The 24,526-nt window shown below is 42.3% G+C and overlaps 1 protein-coding gene across 1 annotated transcript in view; it reads right to left on the reverse strand.

The window, feature by feature from the left end:
* Positions 1 to 24,526, reverse strand: part of LOC138749786 (ADAMTS-like protein 3) — a 428,872-nt gene that overhangs the window by 330,772 nt on the left and 73,574 nt on the right. The window contains exons 2-3 of the mRNA XM_069911655.1: positions 16,609 to 16,736; positions 2,708 to 2,753 (exon numbers count right to left, since the gene is read on the reverse strand). Coding sequence (XP_069767756.1) covers positions 2,708 to 2,753; positions 16,609 to 16,736 — 174 coding nt within the window. The remainder of the gene's footprint in view (positions 1 to 2,707; positions 2,754 to 16,608; positions 16,737 to 24,526) is intronic.

Here is a 24,526-nt window from a genome sequence, read left to right on the forward strand (position 1 = left end):
CATGGCCATCTCATATCTTCCATACATAACCAAATTGCATACATCGTTGGATGATTCCACCTCTTCGCCACCTCCATCCCCCTTTTCCCAATTTTCATCTCTTAGTTTTCTCTTATTACACTTAATGTACCACAACGCATTTAAGACATAAAGTACTCCCGCAGTTCCCACATCCACTAATACCTTAACCCTAAAAGTCCCCCCCTCTCTGAGTTGCCCCATATCCCTTGCCGGGTAACTACAATTCCTCTTTTCATTTGGATTGTGATCTTGTTCGCAGCATCAACTGATTTTGCAGTGACGGTTATTACCCCTCTACCCAGCCCTCTCCAGAAAACACTTTTTTTTAATAAACACATATAACAAAGTTCTCTCTTTTTTCCCCCCTTACTCCCTTCCTTCCCTTCTCTTTTCCCTATTTAGTTCTTTACATATACATTGTTTTTACATCTTTATATATTCTTTATCGCCATTCTTCATTCTTGCTACATCTCTTCATCTCTTCTCCTGTCTTGCAAACGTTTTGCGAATTCTTGCGCTTTCTCTGGATCCGAGAACAGTCTGATTTGCTCCCCAGGTATAAATAGTTTAAGTACAGCTGGATGTCTTAACATGAATTTGTAACCTTTTTTCCGTAAAATCGATTTCGCTGTATTAAACTCCTTCCTCCTCTTTAAGAGTTCAAAACTTATGTCTGGGTAAAAAAAATATTTTTTGACCCTTATATTCGAATGGTTTATTATCTTCTCTAATTTTATTCCTTGCCTGTACCAGTATATTTTCTCTTGTCGTGTATCTCAAAAATCTTGGTTTTTGATGTGCCTGTGCTTTCGGAGCTAATGCTCTGTGTGCCAGATAAGACAGATTGAGGTCTAAAAATCACATTGGTTTGAAATTTCTTTTTGGGTTATTCATCATCATTCAGTTGCCTTTCCGTTCAGCATGTCTCTCCATCCATCACAATCTCTGACCCTCTGAATTGTAGTTGCTACCTCCCCTGTTCTCCTTCGGTGAAGGCTTCATCTTTGAGCTGAGACCATAGTTGATGTTGAGTTCACGATTATACAAGGGAAAAATACTGAAGTGATTTCCCATTGCCTCCTTTGGTCGCAGTGTCCACACTGAACGGGTAACATTGGCCATTGATCAGCAGATTCACCTGCCCAGCCTTTTTAGTTTCACAACCATAAATTCCAATTTGTAGAATCTGCTTGTAAAAAAAATCCAGTATTTGCAATCCAAGGCTTCACGTGATCCTGAATGGGAGGCAAAAGAGGTTCCACAAAGGGTGACCTGTAGTCTATCAGATTGAAGGAGCACCTTACATTTCCTTTTGCTGACATCGTATTTGTGTTATTATAACAGTTAAATTAAATGACTACACGTAATTTTTTTTCCAAAATAATACACTGATGATGGTCGTGTGCATTTTCAAGGCGTAAAGGAGTTGTATTTCCCTCATAATGGAGCAACGAAGGTTTGGTAGCATCACACATTTCTATCTATCTCATGAGAACTTCAGAAGTGAAACTTGAATAAGGTTCTGATATGTACATCAGACCCTAATGACGAGGAAAATACAACTGCTTTGCAATCCCACAGGTACTGAAAACATTCTAGTTTTGGTTTTAAAGTTGTGTAATCTTGGATAATTTCTGGTCATGATTATGTTTCATTTAGAAAAAAAATTTACTTTATTTACTAACTCCAAAACACATAGAATCTTGACCACAAAACATTTGTTAATTTTAAGAAGAATTGCAATGTTTTCCAATCCTTAAGATTTGGGCACAGATCACCACGCTTCCAAGCAGACCCATCCAACTTAACATGCATTCACACAAATTTTACCCAAATCTCATGTACCCAGGGCAGAAATACATGATAATCAAGGCAACATGTGAATATACAACGTTGCAAATTAATGAGTCAATCCCTCATATCTGATCTTATTGCAACCTCATTCCTCCCCCAAAAGAATCTACCTGCCTCCATGTTCAACACCACCACCGTACTTCGACGTGTTACAGGGGAAATTGACAGTGGCTGGTGCTTCACCCACCAGCCAACACTTGGTTAGATGTGGGAGGGAATGGGAATCACCCACAACTACAACGCGGGGCGGCGCAGCGCCTTTATGGTGTCAGCGATCGGGACTGGACCGGGGTTCGAGTCCCATGCTGTCTGTAAGAATTTTGTACCTTCTCCCTGCATCTACCGGGTGGTGGGGGAGGGGGGCTCCAGTTTCATCCCACTGTTCGAAACGTACCAGGGTGTGGGTCAATTGGGTGTATAATGAACGGCGCCAACTTGTGGGCCGAAATGACCTGTTACCATGCTATATGTCTAAAATGTGAACACAGGTAACACCAGAGGTCAGGACTGAACCCAGGTGCCTGGAGATGCATGGTAGCAGCACAATTTGTTGCTCTTTCTGATGCCTTAATTCTGTTTTGAATGATCTGATCTATTCTTAACAAATCGGCGCTTCACATCGTTGGATGATTTCAATTGGGTGGTTCAAAACAATGTCAAACTGTAAATCATCTGTTCTTGCTGTTTGCGACCAGAAGAGTATTTATAAATGTCATCACGACCTCTTAAAAAAACTACAAATCAAATCAATTTCTCCACTCACAGTGGCTCTGCAAAAGAAATTAGTAATCACATATAATTGCTGATCAGATGCATTTAATTCAGTACTTACCACATTGCTGCACGTTTTGTACCTAATGTTTCGCCCTTCACAGCGCCTGAGAGACAGGAAATAAAAAAAAATGATTTAGAGAACAAACAAGATCAGGTCAAACAATTTATAAAAGCTCCTATTATGAAGTGGAATTAACGTATGTGAATGGTTCAACAAAGGAAACTTCAATGCTCAAAATCCATAAATCCCCGATAAATGTAAGTGTTCTTCATGACTAACAAATTTGGGGTTTCAGCCAAAATCATAAGGCCCAGTGAAGTAAACGAAATCATTTTTGACAAGGGCTTTTACTCTGGTTCGGAATCAAGCTAGATTTTGCTTCACCTGTCAAAACATTAGTAGAAAATACCTGCCAGGGTTTACGTATAATGAAACCAGTCATTGACTGAAGTCCCACTACGCAGGAACAAACATAAGTCAATCTTGAAAGGCTAAGCTTTACATTTTTGTCCCCCAAACATTTCCTACAACTATCAAATGCTTAACGGCAGAATCCAATTTCCTTCTATACTGTTTTTTATTTTAAATACAGAGTTAGACAGCATTGAAGAATATACAACGGAATATGTTAGCTCCAATTTTATTGTGTATCCATTCTACATCTCTTGAGAAAAACGTGGAAAAATATTCAGTTTGGAAAATGATTTCTGTACATGTACCCAATGTTCTATTATTCATTAAGCAAGTTTTTAAAAAAAATATATTTGCTAACATACTTAAAATGCATACCTAGTTTTAGAAGCAAGGACATGCGAACCCATCTGGCAAAACCAAATAAAGTGCAAAAATGCATTATTAACTTATGGTAGCAAAACTAAAAAAAAAAGTGGAAAATTTTCCTCCAGTGGCAAGTGTTAGATTTGACGCAAATGGTGCTTATTTCACCAAAAGAGCATCAAAATTCTGAGTGAAATAATCTGGTTCATGGGGGTACTATTTTGCTTGCAATGATCAGGGCTCAGTCTGACATGATGAATGGTGGTTTGGAATCTAACAAACATTGTTGAAGATGCGCCTGAGGAGAATTTTAGGGTGTTCTTTACCACACACATTCATGTTAGATGCAGCATCCAATGCTGGGTTTGAATCTTCGGAATCTAATTTTGGGATGCCTCAGGTCATTTCGTGAAAGTGGATAGCACTTTCTACAGCAAAATAAGAGACAACAAGCACCTTCTCTCCTGGTGCAGATTATCACTTAAATAAGATAACCGGAAAGGCTGAAAATAGTCAGCAGGTCATTCAGCATCTGTAGAGAAAGAAACGGGGCTAACATTTCAGTTCAAAGACCCTGCATCAGAACAAGAAAGGCAAAAGCTGATTTAATAGTTCCCTGCTGTAATTATGGGGATTGGACACCAGTTTTGGCATTAAGTAGAAAGATTCATCAGCCTTAATTTTGCCTCCTCATGTGCGGTGAGCATGCCTTTCTTACGTGCTCCCTGGCAGTGTCAGAGAAACAGCAGGGGTCAGTAGATGCTGGGCCAAAAGTGGGGTACAGATCTCCTGATAGAGAAAGGACCTTCTCATCTTCCCCACTGACCCAGTCAGATTGCCATAATTGTAGCGTCATTAATTCTCAAAATTACACTGGAAACATTGCCATCTTTAGATTCCACAAACATCGAGTACACATGCTCAACTAATTCTTCTCACATGCCTCCTTCCTTTAGTAATTTGTCTGTGGCGTTTGCTCTGGTGCCAGTAGCCTTCTGAGTTTATACACAAGTCGGAATAAGTGTGGTAACAAAGCTGCTGTTGATTATAGGATTCATATGACTGAGCACTTCCTGGTGCTTGGTCATTAGTCATCCTGCTGGCCGAATGCTTAAAAGTAACATTAGCTCTCTAGCCTTGTTCTTAATTAATTTCATGTGGAAAGGATTCAACTTGGATGCAACAGATGTCACCTGGAGAGGCAGCTGCCTTGTGGATATGGCTTCCAAATATCAATTTACCCACAAAATCTCCAGGCCTCGAAAAACGACCACAGCCCCGGGACCATGGCATCGCTAAAGATCATCCTGTGAATATGTGTGATGCTTTAACTTGTGGTAAACTGGCCACTAGTGCACAGAGGTGGTGCCCCAGCTCTCTGACACCGCTCGATGTTTCCTTCCGGGCCAAGGCGTCACCAACGAATGTCAGGTCAACATCTATCGTCTGGTCAGATCTCGTTTCCTCTGAGAATCTTCCTGTGGTGCGCTGTTAGCCAGAATCAGACACACACACACAAGGTAAAGACTGTACAACAGGCTTTAATCCACAAAGTTCCACAGAACCAGGCTGGCTGTAGCTCCAGTAACTGAGTGAGGCTTTGGGAGGCCGGCACAGGCTTATATCCCGGAGGGGGATTGACACCCGATCGGGTGGGGCTTGATCCATTCAGGCTGACTGTTTGACATCTGGCCAGGTGTTTTCCTGTCCCCTTACACTCCTGCAGGTACAGAGGTTGCCGTTTGCAGTAGGCCGGTGGTACACTCCTGCAGGTATAGATGTTTCCCCCCTGCAGTAGGCCGGAGGTGTACCACCACACTTCCCTTTACTCTCATTGGCTCATCAATCCTTGCACAGCCCAATCCCACCTCTTTCGTAAAATCTGCCCATCACTTCTGCCTGAGCTTCTTTCCTTCACTCTTTTCTTTCTCTCATTGTCCAATCCCTTGTTTTTCTAATATCCCAAATCATCCAACCCAAGAACCTCTTTTATGAGAAGCATCGTTTCCCTTCAAACATCCATCCCACAATATTTGAAACAAGGGTCCTTGTTTCTTCCAGGGACAGTGTCCAACCAGCCCCTTCTCATTTTGGCTGAACTCATTCTCACAATGAGCCAAGTATTTCATTTCCTCCAAGTCAGATGTGTTCCTCCATGACCCCTCATGGAACTGAGCTCAGTCTGCCACTTTGTGGAACGTTCCCTTATTTCAAGGCCCCTCTCTCCCCTTTTCTGTTAGGTTGATGACTGCACTCATTTAGAACCCAAATATTTCTTCACTAATTTCCACCATGAACTCACATTTGGACGACGCTCTTCATCTCCCTCTCAGTTGGTCAGAATCCCACAGCTCCCTGGTATAACCCTTCTATAAGGCTCCAATTCGAGTCCCCAATCTCTCCAGCTCCCTCATACTTGTTCTGATGACATCAGCTTCCACACTAATGCTTTGAGATACAATGCCCTCCATAATGTTTAGGACAAAGACCCTTTTCTTCCTTTATTTACCACTGTGCTCCACAGTTTTAAATTGGTAATCAAACAATTCACATCTGATTAAAGTGCACAGTCCAAATTTTACTCAAGGTCATTGGTATACATTTTGGTTTGACCATGCAAGAATTGCAAGAATTTTTATCCATAGTTCCCCCACTTCAGAGCATCATAATGTTTGGGACATTTGACTTCACAGGCATTTTGTGAGTATATTTAATTGCTTCATTGGTGCAGGTATAAGAGAGCTAGGCTGGCTTCTAAGCTTTTGAACACCTTTGGAATATGTCGTTGCCATTTTTCAACATGACTACTGTCTGCAGAACACAACATGGATAGAAATATACTGCAAAATACAAATCACTAGTTAGCCACAGAAACAGGATGGCCAGATTACAGTTTGCCAAGATGTATTTAAAGGAGCCTGCAGAATTCTGGAACAAGGTCATATGCACAGATGATACCTTAAGAGATGTGAAGAGCAAAGTGTGGAGGTGTAAAGGAACTTCTCAAGATTCAAAGCATGAAACCTCACCTGTGAAACATGGTAGTGGGCAAGTATGGGTGCCACAGTTACTGGTGGACTTATCTTCATTGATGGTGTAACTGGCTGGTTGCATCACTGCCTGGTATGGGGGTGCCAAATCTCAGGACAAGGAAAAACTCCAGAGGGTTGTTAACTCAGCCTGTGACATCATAGGCACCCAACTTTATCCATCGAGGACATCTACATGAGGCGGTGTCTTAAAAAAAGCAGCCTCTATCCTCCAAGACCCCTAGCGCACAGGCCACACCCTCTTCACTCTGCTACCATCGGGGAAAAGGTACAGAAGCCTAAAGACGAGCACTCAGCGGCACAAGGACAGCTTCTTCCCCACTGCCATCAGATTCCTGAATGGACAATGAACCACAGGCCCTGCCTCATTTTTTGTGCATGACTGTTTTTATTTTTTATATTATTGTTGTAAGATGGTTCATAATATGAATGTTTGCACTAAGATGCTGCCACAAAATTTCATGACTTGTTCACGACAATAAATTCTGATTTTCCGATGGCAGGAGCAAAACAAATTCTGAGATGGAAAGAAACATCTGCTCATGTTCAAGCAAATGCCTCCAAACTCATTGGACAGTGCTTCATCCCGTGGCCAGACAATGATCCCAAACGTTCTGCTAAAGCAACAAAGGAGTTTTGTAAACCTTAAAATCTGGAAAATCCACCTGATCTAAATCTAATTGATTGTTCCTTCCACGAGCTGAAGATGAAGGTGAAAGAAGCAGGAGCTGAAGATGGCTGCAGTGGAGGCCTGGCAGAGCATCAGCAGACAAGATACCTAGCAGCTGGTGATGTCTATGAATCACAGACTTCAAGCAGTCATTGCACACAAGGGATGTGCAACAAAGTACTAAACATATCGACTTTAATATCCATACCACTGCTATGTCCCAAATATTATGTTGCCCTGATATGAGGGAACTATGTATAAAACATGCTGTAATTTCTACATGGTCAAACCAAAATGTATAAAAATAACTTGGAATAAAATCTGGAATGTACACGTTAATCATATGTGAATTGCTTGATGACATATTTAAAACTGTTAAACTCAGGGGTAAATGAAGGAAAAAAAAGTGTCTTTGTCCCAAATATCAACCCAGGTTCCACCACCTTCCGCCACCAGACACATCCTCCCTTCCCCTCTACTCTCAGTATCCTGAATATTTCACAATCGCTTTGACAACAGGTAAACCTTGGGTGTAAGGCCCCAGTGAATGTCATAAGCCATTCTGTGAGTGCAGCCAGTTCCCTGAGCTAAAACTATCCTGCAGTGAACACAGCCACCACAAACAGCCAAGAACCAGACTCCCAGTCGAGGAATATGCTAAGTAATGCTGGAAGAAGTCTGAGAGAAAGCAAACAACAGCATTGGGCAGCGCCAAATCTACCCCATGATCTATCTGTTCAGTGCACAGTTTGTAATGCAATCCAAAGAGATAAACTGGAATGAAGCTCATTTTCAACACCACAAAATCAATGCAATTACTCATTGGGCACACATAATTAATGAAATTAAATTACCTTCTTAGCTCACTTTGTCAAATTTTATTTTCTTATTCTTTCCAGTAAGTGTCTGCTTACCATCAGGCAATGCCCTCCAGCAAGGAAAGCATGGGTGTTTGTAATATGCATTTTTCTAAACCTGCTGTCATCACAGCTCTCCAAACAAACAGCCAAATTCTTGACAAGTGCAACTGAGTTCAAATTATACAGGGACTTTGTTTATAATTTACCGTGGCAGAATTACGATCAAGGCATAACTATTTCCCCAAGAAATAGTTCTGCCTGTTTCAAGATTTTTATAGAATTCAACAGAAAGTCAATTTTGAACTATTTACAATAACAGATTATTTACTCCTTCAGTCAACCATTGATATCAAACCCAATTACAATTGGGGCAACATTACCAGGATGCAATTCTATGAAACATTAATGGTCTCTCTTTCCAGAGATATGGCCTGATGTCATGCTTCTGCATTAACTTTTGCTCCGATGTGTTAAAGTGACTTTGGATCTCTGTAAGGCAGCACGGGTACCATATTGGACATGTTAGGAGTGAGATAAAGAATTCAGGATGCAGATTAATGAGCAGGAGACTTCAGGAAGGAAGTGGACTGCATGGTAGAAGAATCGTACATCAGTTCTTGATTAGGTCGATCCAATAATATATTTCACACCGAGTTAATTATCTTATTTACCTAGAAAATGTGAGCTGTGTTCCTGATGCAAATTGCAGCAAATTAACTCCATTTAAGTACTGAACTCAGTGAAGTATATAATTAGACAAGAACAAAAATTTGAATGTAGCTTTTCCAAAAGGGGAACAAATGGAACATTTGCAATGCTTCAGGCATATGCTCAACTGGAAGCCAAGGTTCACAAATGCATGTATTAATGGATTACTTTCTTACTTTGCAGGTCCAAGTAATTTAAAATCCACCAAAGACTCTGCTGACCTCACTTTTAAAAAAAATAAAATAGCTTATTTTTATGTCACATGCACTTCTCCTAGAACTCTGGGATTCAAAACAATTGAAAATGGAAAAGTATTCAACCTGTGCATCTTTTATAAAAGGGAAAATTTAAAACAGGAAGAAAGAAGATTTAAAACTTGCCACTTCAAAATTTAGTTTCCAAATATCAAAGTTCACAATTTGATTGCATGACTTGGCAAGCTGGACAAATAGCTCACTCAGTATGTTCACTGTAAGCAAATTCCAACTATTGATTATAATATATATATATATATATATATATATACACAGTTCTGTGAATTTGATAAATGTTGATGTGCCTGCATTGGTCCATTGGCGATGCTCCTACAGTATCTAAACAGCAGAAAAAGTACAAATATTTCACCTGCTCTGGAACCAAGTCACATGGAGTATGTGAGGAAACCAACTTGCATTGATATCCCACTTTTAAAACAAGTGTTATCTTTCATGTCAGACAGCAACCAATTTTTACACACATATGCAGATATCTGGCTGAAATGTTTTAGTGATATTGGTGGAGAGATATCCACGATCCAGGATTTTGAAGTTGTGCCATGGAATCTTTTACATGAAGAGTTCTTTTACTCAGGTCTGACCAGGAAATAATTATTCGTTGTCTTCTTTTTTTTTTAAAAGAGGGGATGGTGTGATTTTGGAAATTATATCTATACTATTTACCCCATTTAAAAAAAAAGGAAATAGAATTAGCCCTTCAAGCTTAATTATGGCTTTATTGATGTGCCTGAGGCAGCATCTCCTCTTCTACATGAGTTCCCCAAAGCCTTTAATTCCCCAATCTTTCCAAAATTGATCTACTTCCTCTTTAAAGACCACTTCGCTAAAACCTCCACAAGGTGAGAACTGCAGAGACATTCCACCCTCTGCTCCAAATGATTCCTGATCACCTCAGTTTTAAATGCCCAGATCTTCCCTTTAACTATGTGCCTTTGGTCAAGACTCCTCCATGAGCAGAAACATGCCAACATCTACCCTGTCCTGCCCCCTCAGGATTTTGGACATTTCAAATCAGATGACCTCCTGCATTCTTCTTAAATTCAAATGATATGGATGCAAAAATTAGGAAAAAATCATCAATACAAATCCATGGAGCAACACAGAAAATGTTGCTGTGTGTTGCTCCAGGTTCTCTGCATTTGCAGTCCTTCTTGTTTGCCAGTACAAATCCATCTTGTTTACCCCAATTTGTTGCCTGGCAGATCCACAGAAGGTCAATGGGAGGGCTGACGCCACAAGTTGAAGGAGTGTCCATGCAGAGCAGTGGCCACTGAGGGCCGATCGGCACCTGGGATATTTGTCGACTTGCTGTCTGGGTGACATTTTGGAGGCAGCTCATCCAAAAGCTGGAATTACTGGGGAAAATCTGGCAACTGAGAAGGCATAAGGCGAAGTTCAAAACAAATAAAATTGGGAGTTCAGCACCAAATTTGCAGTTTGACCATCTGGTTTTGCAATCTCCTTACAGAACAGTGAAAACATCGAACTGCATAGCAAATGGGTGGAACTCAGGGAGACCCAGTAATAGGTTCAGATTTTGGCTTTCCTTTCCTTGGCCAGTGATCAAACATCCTGATTTGCAGTCTGGTGTAACCAATCATTCTTTCTCCCTCTGAGTCAACCGCAGAGCAGTCTTGTTTCGTGATCTTATCCAAATAAATAAAAAAAAGGGAGACATTTGCAGCTGAAACTGTAGTTTATACAGAGTAAACCTTCAGGCACTTTCATGCACGCTTTTCCCACTGGCTTTTCCACTGTGCAGCTCTAATGTCATAGAGCTATAAGCCTTAGGGGATCTTTATAGATCCTGATTAATCCCTTTCAAGAGCTCCATCCAACCAAATAAATAGTCTAAATAAGACTTATTTTTTATGAAGTTGTACTATTGCATTATAGATGGGCAGCTCTCACTAGGATTGTGAACTTTGGAGGTCAGGACAGCACAGCTTTCAGTGGATCAAAGGTCAACCAGCAATGTGAAACAAAAATCTACAGATGCTGTGATTGTAGTAAAAACACACAGAAATGCTGGAGGAACTCGGCCGGTCTCGCACCGTCCAATAGGGGGTTGTTCCCAATGTTTCGAATCTGAACTCTCCTTCCTTGAAGAAGGGCTCAGGCCCGAAACGTCGGCAATCATATCTTTACCTCCTATGGACGCTGCGAGACCCGCTGAGTTCCCCTGGTATTTACTGTGCACCAACCATCAATGCCCACGTCAAATCTGCAAGAAGGCAAATTAAGTTTGAATTATTTCAAACGAATCAATCCCTCCACACTCCATGTTGACTGTTCTTGGGTTGAAAATAAAACACAGATGTTTTGCTTTTTAAAAAATATTTGGTGACATATTTTAATTTCCCCTGGACGTCAGCACCTTGGCATTGCAAATCATTCTGCATCAAGCAAAATCAAGGTGGAGAGACCACCGAAGATATTTCCGAATTTCAATGCACCCACCACTTATTGGTCCACACCTTCTGAGAAAGCGACAATAACAGTGCCAGATTAAACCAGCCGCTGCAACTGATTCCAGCTTGAAGATGGCACATCATATTTTACATCTGAAATAAACAGCATTTGGCACGTCAGTTTCTCAAAAGAGCCTTCTCATATGCTCCACTCCTCTGCAACTGCTTTCACTTAAAACAGGCAGAAATATTTTTTGAAAATTTCACTGAATCTCTCTCCATGTCCTTTAGAGGCCCGGCTATTCCAAGCCCAGCTCTCAATGAATCCTGGCAGTGGCCGAGCTAGCTTACACTTTCCACAGAAATTGCAGACAACGGACCTGATTTTTTTTTATATAAACACACAGTGTTCACAGAAAAGGCAAATACTGTAAATGCATCCCTGGGGTTTGGAAGGAACACAATCAACAGCACTGTGTGTGACACAAAGCAGATGAATAAACTGATGCAAGTATATCCCCAATTTTTTATTTTCTAAAAGCACTGGAGGACTCAACAACTGAACACAAAACAGACACTGAGATTAATTGAGAATTCACTTGGACTAATTTCTAGGATAGAAATAGCTGGAAAGTTTAATCAAAGGGACCGTTCATACCCGTCATGATTCCATGTCCAATCTAATGATGGAACAATGCAAAAGGTGCATTGGTACCTGCTACTCAGCGTGACCCACCACTTTGCAGCAGGGGAGAAACTGAACACCAGCGAGTTTCAGCCCACTGAGTTCAAAGGGCACGCAAAATCATCGAGGACCCCTTCCACTCCATGCACGGCATCTTTCAGCTGCTCCCATTGGGAGAGAGAGAGATAGAGGAGGATCAGAGCCAGCACCACCAGGCTGAGGAACAGCTTCTTCCCACAAAGCAGTATTTATTTATATGTACGTATGAATACTTGTCCTCCATATGTATTGTTTGTCTGTATTTGTGTAAAGTCTGGTTATATGTCTGCAGGTTTTGCACTGAGGACGTTTTGATGATACGTTCGGAGGTGTTCTTTTAATTGAACTGCACGTGATGCTATTTTCAGGCAAATATGTAACTATTGTATGTAAATACATATAAATATGTAACTGCCGATGGATAGCTGGCCTGTTCCCTACTGGTGACTTGCTCCCTGGTAATTCCTCCCCATATGACCCTGGAATAAAGGTCAACCTCCCTCTCCTCAGTCGAGAACCTGGTATCAGACCAGCTACAAGTCTAAAGTATTATAAAGTCTATCATTCTTCACTCTATGGCTTTGGAGTTATTGATAGAGTCTATCATGTTGGTACTGTTTAGGAATGTTTTGACCGTGTTCGGTCTTTGTCCTGGCTTCCCCGTGACTTCAGCTGCCGGTACATCCAATAATCCTGACTCCAGCAAGCTGTGCTTTCAGATGGCTTTAAATCGAAATGGAATCTGGACAAATGGTTATGGTACAATGTAAGAACTGCACCTGTAGCTGTGGAAAGAGGCAGTAACGTGAATGACTGATGAATAAAGTTGATGCACAAGAATGCCTAATGATTAAATAATCAAAACCTAGTGACAACGACCTCAAAGCATCCACAAACCAAAGGGATTTATTTGTATACTGCAGTCTGAGTTATGAGGTTTTGGTAATCTTGGTTCTGGAGTGTTGATGCCACAGGTTGCATCGCTTGCCATTACCTCCTAGGATTACATCAACTCTCACAGAAAGTTTATGGGAGGTGAAATCCAATGTGGAAGAACCATGTTAAGACAATAACCCAGTCTCATTTGACCTTTGCCTTCATTGCAACTGGCTCCATTGTGGACCCAAAGGTTAAAACGAAGGCCGGCACACCATTAAGGAGCAGGCACAGTGGTTCAGAATCATAGAGCATCGAAATAGGCTCTTCAGCCCATTGGCTCATCGCTGACCATTTACACCAGCAGTTTTCAAAGCTTTTCTTTCCACTCGCATACCACCTTAAGTAATCCCTATGCCATAGGGGCTCTGTGATTAGCAAGGGATTACTTGGTATGTGAGTGGAAAGAAAAAGTTTGAAAACCACTGTTTGAATCAACCCTCATTGACTCGTTATGTGCATGGTTTCGGAACTCCAAAGGAATCGGGCCAATGACAATTTTTCTCAAGCAAAATATTTCAGTAACCATTGGGTCTAGAACAGTGGTTCTCAACCTTCCTTTCCCACCCACTTACTACTTTAAGTAATCCTTTACTAATCACAGAGCCCCTATGGCATAGGGATAACTTCAGGAGGTATGTGAGTGGAAAGGAAAAGTTTGAAGACCACTGAATTACACGAAACCAGTGCATTCTCATCAACTGCTCCCAGAGTCTACCACCAACCTACACTTTAGAAACAACTTAAAATTTCCCAATCAACTGACCAATTGATTGCCTTTGGAATGTGAGAACTGGAAACTGAAGCAAACAAGGGAACGAAAAAGTCTCAGAGAGATCTTGAACTCTAAACAGGCAGCACCAGAGGTCAGGATTGAATCCAGGTCCATGGAACCACGAGGCAGCTGCTCGATTAGCTGCAGCACTAGACCACAAACGACGGTGATGAATGTCTGTAGGCATTTCACAGGCCCCTCCTGAAGTGATAGAATCAAAGGATTTGGTTTAAAAAGTCATGTATCCCTGCATTTTTCTGGGAGTTATCAAGTGATGAAGATCCTGTCCAACTGTGCCTCTCATTAGATGGAACCAGCTCTGCGATTTTTTTTAGGGGGGGGTCAACTCTCTGACCGCTGCCAGAAGACGCAATGTTTCTGGAGTGTAATGCTGGGAACAACAGACTGCCTTGATTTCTTTCATGGGCAAATCCAAAGCCAGATTGGCAAGTTGCAACATAGGAGCTGCATCCCTCCCTTTCAATGAGTTTGAATACAACTCCTTTCGGTTCTCCTGTGCACCGCACTCTGCATCATCAATGTCCGGTTGCCCACCAATAGCATTCCAGAACCTCATCCAAGCTATCAAAGCCAAACCAAGTTAAATATGCCAAGGTAGATATCACCTGAAAGTGGAGAAAAATGTCTCAGAAATATCTTGCCAATCTGGTCCATAAAACTTTGATCCCTCCTGAAGTGCATTATGGGAATACAACTGATTAGTACATAAAACATTTCTGCAAAGTGGCCCAATGACAGCTTTGTTCCTGGGCTTGACCCAATGATTCTGCATCGTGCAATACTGGTTTACAATGACGAAAGCCTTGACCTGAGCTCAGTGAGCGAAGGAAGACAAAAGTACTGGGATGGACAAGAGCCCAGGGAGAGAGGCCTGGAGGAAGATTGAGGGCCAAGGATCAGGCCATGAATTAATGCTGAAAATTAAAATGAAATGCAAATTCTAAATAAAAACCAACAATGATGGAAAACACGGAGCAGGCCAGTCAGCATCTGTGGAAAGAGAAGCCATTGACATTTCAGCTCATGAATCTCTCATAGATTGGGGAAAGAAAGAAACAGATTAATTCAGGCAGCAAAGAAGGTGGAGCTGGAGAGCAGGAGTGGATGAAAAAAAATGGTAATTTTTCTTAAAGGATGAAAGCAAATGGGACAGTTAAGGTGCAGATAACTTCATTCAGCTTCTATGCCCATGTTATATTACTAATGGAAAGGAGCTTGTCTGGTACATAAAATAAATCGCAGGGGTAGCATTGGAAATACCTTGTTGTGAATTGGTGAGAAGGGGCAGGCGTGCAGCCACAGGCAGTCAGGAGATACGGATAGTCAAGTGAGCGATGGGTAGAAGGTGTGGAATGAGAGTCATTCGGGTGGGCCGTTTGGGATGATCACCGTGAGGAGGAGTTCAATGGGCCCAAAGCAGAGAGAGGTAAGTGAGCACGCAAAGGCCACGTGACGAGCCTAACAGCGGGCAGGAACCTGCCCAAGCCTCTGGCAATGTGGGCAATGCAATCTCCTGCCTCTTCACGGGCTTAAAGATCAGGCACGCGTCACTGAAATTTGCTCAAGTAGCATCCAGACATGCTCCGCACATTGTTACATCTGGGCTGTTCCCTGCACCAGCGCCTTAAACACAGATGACTTGCCACAAAAATTTGCAGACTTTATTATTGAAGTTTCAGATTCAGAATCAGAATTTATTGTCATGAACAAGTCATGAAATATGGTGCTTTGCAGCAAAATCACAGAGCAAACATTCATATAAACGGCCTTACAACAATAAATTTTTAAAAATGCACAAAAAGTAAGGCAGTGTCTTTGGTTCACTGGTTATTCAGGAATCTGATGGCAGCGGGGAAGAAGCTGCCCTTGTGCCGCTGAGCCCTCGTCTTTAGGCTCCTGTACCTTTTTCCCCCAGTGATAGCAGAGTGAAGATGGCATGGTCTGAGGGGTCTTTGAGGATAGAGGTTGCTTTTTTTAAGACACCACCTCATGTAGAAGTCCTTGATGGAGTGGAGTCTGGTGCCTATGTTGTCGCAGGCCGAGTTAACAGCCCTCTGGAGTTTATTCTTGTCCTGAGAGTTGGGCTTCCATACCGGACAGTGATGCAACCAGCCAGAATGCACTCCAAGGTACAACTGTAGAGGTTTGAGAGAGTCTTTGGTGACATCCCGAATCTCCTCAAAACACCTCACAAGGTATAGCTATTGGCGAGCCTTATTCTTGATTACATTGACATGGAGGCTCCAGGACAAATCCTCAGAGATGTTGACACCCAGAAATTTGAGGCTTTTGACCCCCTCCACGACTGAGCCCTCGATGAGGACTGGGCCATGTTCCCCTGACTTCCTCCTGAAGTCCACTTCCAGTGAACAGAGAGAATAGGTTGCTACCTGATGGAATTTCAGTTTGTTCACACAAATTTTAATTTTTTAAAATTTAAATGTAATTTTTTTTTAAATTTAGACATCCAGCACAGTAACAGGCCCTTTCAGCTCACAATCCCATGTCTCCCAATTTACACCCAATTGACCTACACCAGTGTTTTATTTTTAAAAGAAGGGAGGAGCCACCAGGGCAATCCCATGCAGACACAGGAAGAACGTACAAACTCCTTACAGACAGCACGGGAATCGATCCCCAGTCCCAATCACTGACGCTGTTGCAGCGTTGCACTAACTGCTGCACCAACCGTGCCGCCCTAATGAAGAGTCGTAATTAAATATCCCCCTAATTGAACAATTTAACGCTTACCTGCCATTCAAGCATCGTCGCAGGGAATAGGATGCTCCTCCGCCACAAGTTCTTGAACAGTCGCTCCAGGTCCCCCATGCATCCCAGCCAGAATCTTTATCCCCATCTGAGCGTGTGATTCTTGTTGTCTATCAAATCAAAGAGCAGTTGTTTACAATCAAAATAGAAGGTATCCCTAAAGTTGGGTGCAAAAGAGGCATGACGTAAACAAACATTATGACATCAGTTCTCATTTTGGTTCACCGATTTTCACCCTCAGCAAGATACCGAGCTTGCTCAAAGGGGAGATGGAAAAGTTCCTGGCAGAGTGCCTGCTGTTTTCTGCTCCACACTCACAGTGAGCCAGGTAATTCTCAATGGATGAGAGCTTAAAACGCTCCCCTAAATGTCAGAGCAATAAATTTTCTGCTCAGAAAGCTTTTCAGTGAGGAATAACATGATCCAATTCATATGGTCTCACTCAAAATAATTGAATTTTCAAAGGTAAAATTCATAAATATTCTTCCTTGCTTCCCACAGTTATTTACCATGGATATTTTTGGGCTCACTCCGTGCAATATTCCAAAAGTTCACATTGCTCAGGTAATTTTTCCCCAACCTGGACTTATCAATAGCATCCACAACTGCATCGATTTCTAACTCCACATACATTAAAAACCCCTGGTGTCTGGAATTCAAGCAACTGGCAGCCTCAAACAACCAGCAAAATAAATCAAGGAAAATAAATTAAAAAAAATAAGGAAAAAAAATAGATGAAAAATACATAAGTTTAAAATTGTCAATGTTCTCTGAAGTAACACGTAACCTTTTGGTGGAGATGGGAGCAAATATTCAGCCAGCAGAGGGCCTTGGGTCAAGCTTTGCTCGTAGCAGTGGTTTGAATAAAGTTGTGTTTGAATATAATGGCGTCACCCAGGGTGAAGAGCTGGTTGATGCCAAACTGTTTTTAAGCATCTCCTTATCCATGCTTAGTAAGAGTTTCCGTGGTCAGAGGCTTTTTCTGTAAACTTGGTGGGGGGAGGGGTGTCTTAAATATATCTATAATGTTGTTGTTCGTCTTTGGAGTGGCCCTGTGCAGGGGGAGGAACCTGCAGATGCAGCAACGGTTAAATTTTTTCAAAGAATGCGACTGAAAATAATGTAAAATGCTTTAAGGTTTATGTATTCATGCAAGTGAAGTTTGTGCAGTGCAAGTCCAGTCTTTTTGTCTTTTAAATTTTATTATTAATGCAGATGTATCAGTTGGGCATTGTAAGTCTCAAACAAATGAGACCATCTACCAATCCCCATAGGTGCCGGATACCAGGGTTTTTCCTGCACTTGGAACTTTTTGCAAAAGGCATTTATTTGCTTAACCATTTCAAGTGGAAATCTAGTCCATATTTCTCCACTGGATAATACCTCCAGTCTCCCAGAAGCTTGTTTATTTTCTTACAAATTTATGAATGGTGCAACAACTCCAGTTGTGTATGTTTCACAATTTTATTATATTTTTCACTACAAGAAAGTACTTCCCAATATCCTATGTTGTGTAATGTGTCAAGACCACATTGCTGCTGGGCTGAATAAGAACCTGTATGTAAACAGAAGATGATTTTCAAATAGGGTACTTAGAGAAATAATTTAAAAATTGGCAACAACCGAGTTAAACAAGAAAGACTACAAATGGTGGGGTTGAGTGGAATACGCAAACATGCTGGAGAAACTCAACAGGTTACACAGCATCCATAAGAATAAAGGTTAGCCAACGTTTCAGGCTTGGGACCCTCCTCGCGTACAAGCAAAAACAGGCAGGTGCCAGTGGGGATGGGGGGGGGGGGGGGGGAGGAAGGGGCAGGGAGAAGAGCACAGGCTCACAGGCAAGAGGACACAAGTGGATACAGGTGCTGGAGCCGGGAGTCGAGAGAGCGAGAAAGGCTTGTGCAGGGTATCGGGCGCTAAAGGTATCCTGAATGTATCAGAGGTTTGGATCTGGAGTTTGGGTTGCCGACGAATCGAATTTGAGCCTCTGCAAGTGCATGGGCTGTGAGAGAGCTGGAGGTGAATCTCCATAGTCTCTGAAGGGACTCTCTTTTGCTCGTTTCTCTCATACTGTAGGTGGTCGACACAACACGAATGGCGATTCTTCACCTGCCTACAGCAGGCAGAAGGAAATTTTGTATGATATTACTTGTTCTATAGTATTACATGACAAAAAAGGAATCTTGAATCTCATAAGTAATGATTTGGATCCAGTGTTCACTACAGCCTTGTTCCAAACATGGTCAAATCAGATAAATTCCACAGGTGAGATGACAGTGAGTGCTCTCGATACCAAGACACAATTTGACCTAGTAAATCATCATGGAGCTCTGGTAAAGCTGAAGTCAATAGGTATTGTGGCAAAGTATATGGATATGTTTTTTTGGGATATAAATAAGGAATGATTTGTTAGAGTAGGTTACACATAAACACTTTAAAACAGATCTTATTTGAAATACTGGAGCTCAGCTCCATGCTAGACATATTGGGGCCTCTGAGCTTTTGCAAGAGCTTTGAAGAGTGCTCAAGATACTTCACTAATGGATTGTTGTTTACAAAGGGCAACAGATGAAAGAGGTTGTTGGAGCCACATATTGTCTGGAGGAGAGCTTGCTGTTGTAAGAGGATCATGTGGTTTTGCAAGCAGAGGGAGTTAAACACGCTTTCTCTCAGAGAGAGTGAGAGAGAGAGAAAGAAAGAAAGATCAGTTCTGCAGTGTTACACCCAGCAGAAGTAGCTGGGACTGGAACAGGACAAGTTGGCAAGCTTGTGGACAGCCCATTTGGACGACGGCCTGGTCAAAGCTCTTGTGGTTCACGTAGAGGAGAGGACTGGCTATCTCATGTTTCACTTGGAATAAGGGAAACAAAAAGGAACTCTGTGGTGACCTTAAAGAAAGAGGTTATCATCTGGAGAATCCTGAAGGGGCAAGTTTTGTCAGCAAGACACTGAAGTGGCTGATGGAAGTATATCAGTTTTGGATGTCCTGGAACAACAAATCTCTCTCTGAAAACTGACAAGAACCTTCCTGAGTGGTAACCATTTAGCTTTCAAGCACCAAAGCCTTGTGAACTTTATAAATGTTAAATTTTGTGCACAGTATCAGAATTGCCTGCAACCAGTGAACTTGGAGGAGTGAGAAGTGAGATTGAACTGTGAACCAATAACTTTTATGAACTTACACACACATTACATATACGTGCATTTAGAATTAGAAAGGGGTTAAGTTAGGTTAAGTAAGTTAATAGTGATAAGTTAAAGTTTGATTCTTTTTTCATGTTTAAAGATAAATAAAAGCAACTTTTGTTTAAGTAACCATTTGTCTTGGTGAATATCTATTGGTGCTGGGTTTTGGGGTCCTCTGGGCTCGTAACAGCATGAAGAGGAAAATACTCCAGTAGTTGAAATCATTCAATGCTCAAAGGAAGATAGGTGAGGTGACTGCAAGTCTATCAATAAAATTCTTGGACAACAGTGTTGAAGTCCCACAAGACCGGATCCTTGGCCAAATCATCTCCAACTACTTTATTAATGACCCTCCTTCTGCTATGACCACACAGATGGAACCTTTCAAACCACTAACATCCAGAGCCAAGGAGGAGAAGGGTTTCAAACACCATTACATATACAAACCCCTTCAAGTTACTTGTCAGGAGAATACTGAAGTGGGCAAGACTACTTCAACCTTCTGCAGAAGCTCTATGGCCGGCTGCATCACCAGGTGGTAAAATTGCTGCAGAAAAATGGATTGGAGATCAATCCACAGAACTATGAGACCACCCCCATTTCCCCCCCCCCCCCCCCACCCACAACGCTGTGATCTACCAGGATCATTTTCTGAAGAGGGCACGCAAAATCATTGGGGACCCCTTCCACCTGCACACAGCACCTTTCAGCTGATCCCGTCGGGGAAGTGATACAGGACCATCAGAGCCAGCGTCACCAGGCTGATAAACACCTTCTTCCCATGAGCAGTGAAAATGCGGACAACCAAATCTAAACTGCTCACGTTAACCATCCAAGACATTCGTATATACAAAACAATATTTTTTATGTGTGTGTGTGTGTGTGTGTGTGTGTGTGTGTGTGTGTGTGTGTGTGTGTGTGTGTGTGCGCGCGCGCCAAGGCCCGGAGAATATTGTTTCATCGGGTTGTACTTATGCAGTCAGATGATAATAAACTTGACTTGATTGTCAGGATTTGGAAAAAAAAACACGTTTTTTCATCCTAGCCCAACACTCTCTACCAAATGTGGGAGAACCTTCACAAGGAAGATGGCAACAGTCTATATAAAAAAAGCGTCTCGCAACCACCTTCTCAAAAGCAATTCTTGCGAGCATGTTCATGTTCCCATAATCCACATTAATAAAAAAAAATCGCAAACGTTTCAGATGCCGAAGCGCGTCAGCTCTTTAATGCGTGGAGACCAAGAGGCCGCAATTCCCTTTAAAAGTATTCTGACCAGTGTTTTAAAAGAAATGATACTCAGCATCATATTAGCTGCTCATATTACTCAGTCTGCATTGCAGTAGCGACCCTTTGGCTCTCTTCAAAGCACCTCATCAAATGACCTTCTCAGGTTTCCACTTGTATGTCTAACTTATCTTCAAAGGCACCCAACAGCACGTGATTTATTCACCAGTATTGACCTAAATATTTGTGCCACAGAAACAAAATATTGGGTTTTTTTGCTTTACACTTTGGTATTTATTTCTGAATATAAATCTGCTACTGCATGTTGTTAACTTACTGCCAAATATTCCAATCATTCTGTTCAGCAGGGATCAAGTGACAGCACACTGCTGGACTTTGACCTATGCACAAGACTAGAACACAGTATTCTAACCTCTTGCTGGCACCGATTCAATACTTGGGGTTGGATTGTGTAGCAGAAATCCTGTTACTAATGTGGAAATTAGATCGTAACCTTTGGCTGCAGTGCATGTGAAATTCAACGCAGAAACCTAAATGTTTCTGTACCTGATGCAATGTTCCTTCCCTTCCAAAATTGACATTATATAATCTGGCATACCTTTGAAACACATTGAATGAAAGTTCCTGCTCTTAACTCAGGGCTATGGGTCAAAATTACTGAAGAGATTTAAGGTTTGTCCATTCCAGATTAAACACTTGGTTTTCATGACAGGAGATCTCAAATAGTGGTCAAATAATCTTTCTGGCACTGAAAGTCGCTCGAAAAAGAAAATTAACCGTCGTTCTCTCACATCATTTTTGTTTTGCATTGTAACAACATAATTTGAAAGCATCTCTTCAACTCTGGTTATTTTTCTCAATTCAATCTTTTTCTTTTCAATGTAATCCTTTTTTTTATATATATATATACAAAACCCTCATCTGGAGTTTACTTTCTGACCTTGGTTTTGCTTTCACTAGCACAACATTTGTGGACAGTTCGGAAGAAGTCAAAACACAGAAGTGTTGGAAGAACTCAGCCAGTCTTGCAACATCCATTGGAGGTAAAGACCTAATGCTGATGTTTCGAGCCTGTGCCCTTTCTCAAGGTACAAGTGAATCAGCACAGCCATCTGAATTAAAGGCTTGCTTTTTTTTTAAACGTCACAGCAGGAGTGGAGGGCAGCTGCTGCCCCACAGTTCATTGTGTTCAATTCTGACATCCAGCACTGCCTGTATGAAGTTTGCCTGTCCTTACCGTGACCGCGTGCACATCCCAAAGACATACAGCTTGATTGGGCCAGTGCACATTGTGGCTAATGAGTGACAGATTCCTGGGGCGGTGGGGGGGGGCAAAAGGGGTTGATAAAAACGTGGGGAGAATGGGATTAATGTAGGTTTAGCGTTAAAGTTTGACGCAGACTGGACAGGCAAAAGGGCTGCATTCCTCTAGATATTTAATTCAGTAGATTTACTACATTAATTGTAAAATACTCCAACTCCACAAAAAAGCCTAGTCTGCACCATTGAAAAGCCACTTTTTGCTCTTATCTAAACTTGGGGACAGTCATCTCTAGCCCTACAATGCTACAGCTCCCAACCTTTTGTCTGTGCGCACCTTAGCAATGTTGCCCTCGGTTCCCAACCTGGAGTGGAGCTGGGGTTCGTCCCAGAAGCAGATAGCTCACACATGGTGGGCTTCATAGTACTATTAGCTCAAGAGTCCGGCCCAGGCATCGACTGTCATGCTGGGTTGCAATAAAAACTACCTTGAGCCCGGAGTTGCGTTGATAACATTCAGGACCAAGGAGGAGGAGAACATCGACGTGCGCAGGCATCGCCTGCTGCTCCCGAGCTCGCCAGACACATAACTCTCCCAGAGGCGGAGGTCCCGGCCTGTGACGTCATCGGCCAGCTTGATGTCCCACCTGCATCGATGAGGCAAACGAAGGGGGCACTGACCAAGTGTGCGCTGACCTCTGGGCAAGGCTTGACCTGGGTCGGTAGGTGAGGTGACCTCCGACTAGGTTCAAGATGGAGAAGTCACATGCCCCTCCGCAATCCACATTCCCACCAGGGTCCAGATGGAAGGGTCTCAAGACCCTCCACAATCCATACTACAGATGTTTTGCCCTCCTTCTATGTGGACAAACAACTGAACTTCACTTCAATGTTAACCAGAAGGCAGGCTTTAAAATAAAGTCAGGAGTGGCAGGATTAAAAGAGGCATGCTGAATTCTGACAGTTGTGAAATAATGGAGAAAGACCATCAATTAGTGGCAGCATTTTAATTGCAATATAATCTGCAGGTCTCTACAGAATTGAAAGCAAACTTTACCATTTTAGGTAATTATTGTTTCTTTATCCTTTGCAGTTGGGCAGGCTGTCAAGCACTCCAGAGATGGTCAATCCCCGACCGCCGACTCAATTGACCATAGAGGGAACATCCTGTCTCTCAGAGCACGGAAACGGGAGCCTCACACGGAGTCCACGCTGACCACGTATGCTCATCCCATTTTATTCTCCCATCATCTCCATCAGCTCTACTCCCACTCTCCCCCCCCCCCCCAGATCCCATTGTTCTGCAGACTAAAAGCAATTTTACAATGGCATATTAACCCAGCGAACCCACACAATTTTTGGGGATGGAAAATAACACAGGAGCTCGTGGGGGGGGGGTGGGTGACTTTCCCCCACACCCATTTATGGAGAAAATTTGCAAATTCTATGTGGACAGCAGAGGTCAGGGTTGAACCCAGCCTGCTGGAACTGTGAAAACTACGGCGCATCTTAAACTGCAGCACCTGGGTGGCTCTCCTAGAATCCAGGTGCGAATACTGGGGCAAAGGTGCTGAAAGCAGCTTCTAAATTGCAGGGGGCGATAGACCCATTAAATCGCCAACCCAGCGATTTAAGGGGGATCCTGCCCCCCTCAATGATGCGTTACGTACCCACCGGAAGTCCTGCTGCATGTTCAGGTGTTGGCTGAATAAGCGGGTCGGCCATTTTCTTTTTCAAACCGCCTAGGTAAGTTTAACTGGGTCCCCAGATTAGCTCCGAGGTAGGTCTGGGACCCAGTTGGATTCCGACGAGGTCGACAAGGTCAGACCCTTTTTAACTGCCGCATAACTGGGGCACTCACCAGGCAAATTGCTGTGCCCGCCCTTCCTGTGTCTGATTGCACTCCATGAAAGAGTTAGGCAGCTATCGAGACCCTGCCCTCAAGTCTGACTTGCTGTCAAAACTGTCACTGAAACTGAATGCTGATGAGTATCTTTTCACGTTCAAAGGTTGTGCAAAATAATGTAGTATCAACAAAAAAATTAAAACATCGGAAAACTCAAAATAATTAATTATCCAGTAAAATCCCCGGTATCTGGAATTTAAGCAACTGGCAACCCAATCAACTGGAAAAAAAAAACAAAATCAAGAAATTAAATAAATAGATGAAAAATAAATCAAAATTTATATAAAAGTTTAAAAT

Source organism: Narcine bancroftii, chromosome 14 (genome assembly GCF_036971445.1).
Source record: "Narcine bancroftii isolate sNarBan1 chromosome 14, sNarBan1.hap1, whole genome shotgun sequence".
Lineage (NCBI taxonomy): Eukaryota > Metazoa > Chordata > Chondrichthyes > Torpediniformes > Narcinidae > Narcine > Narcine bancroftii.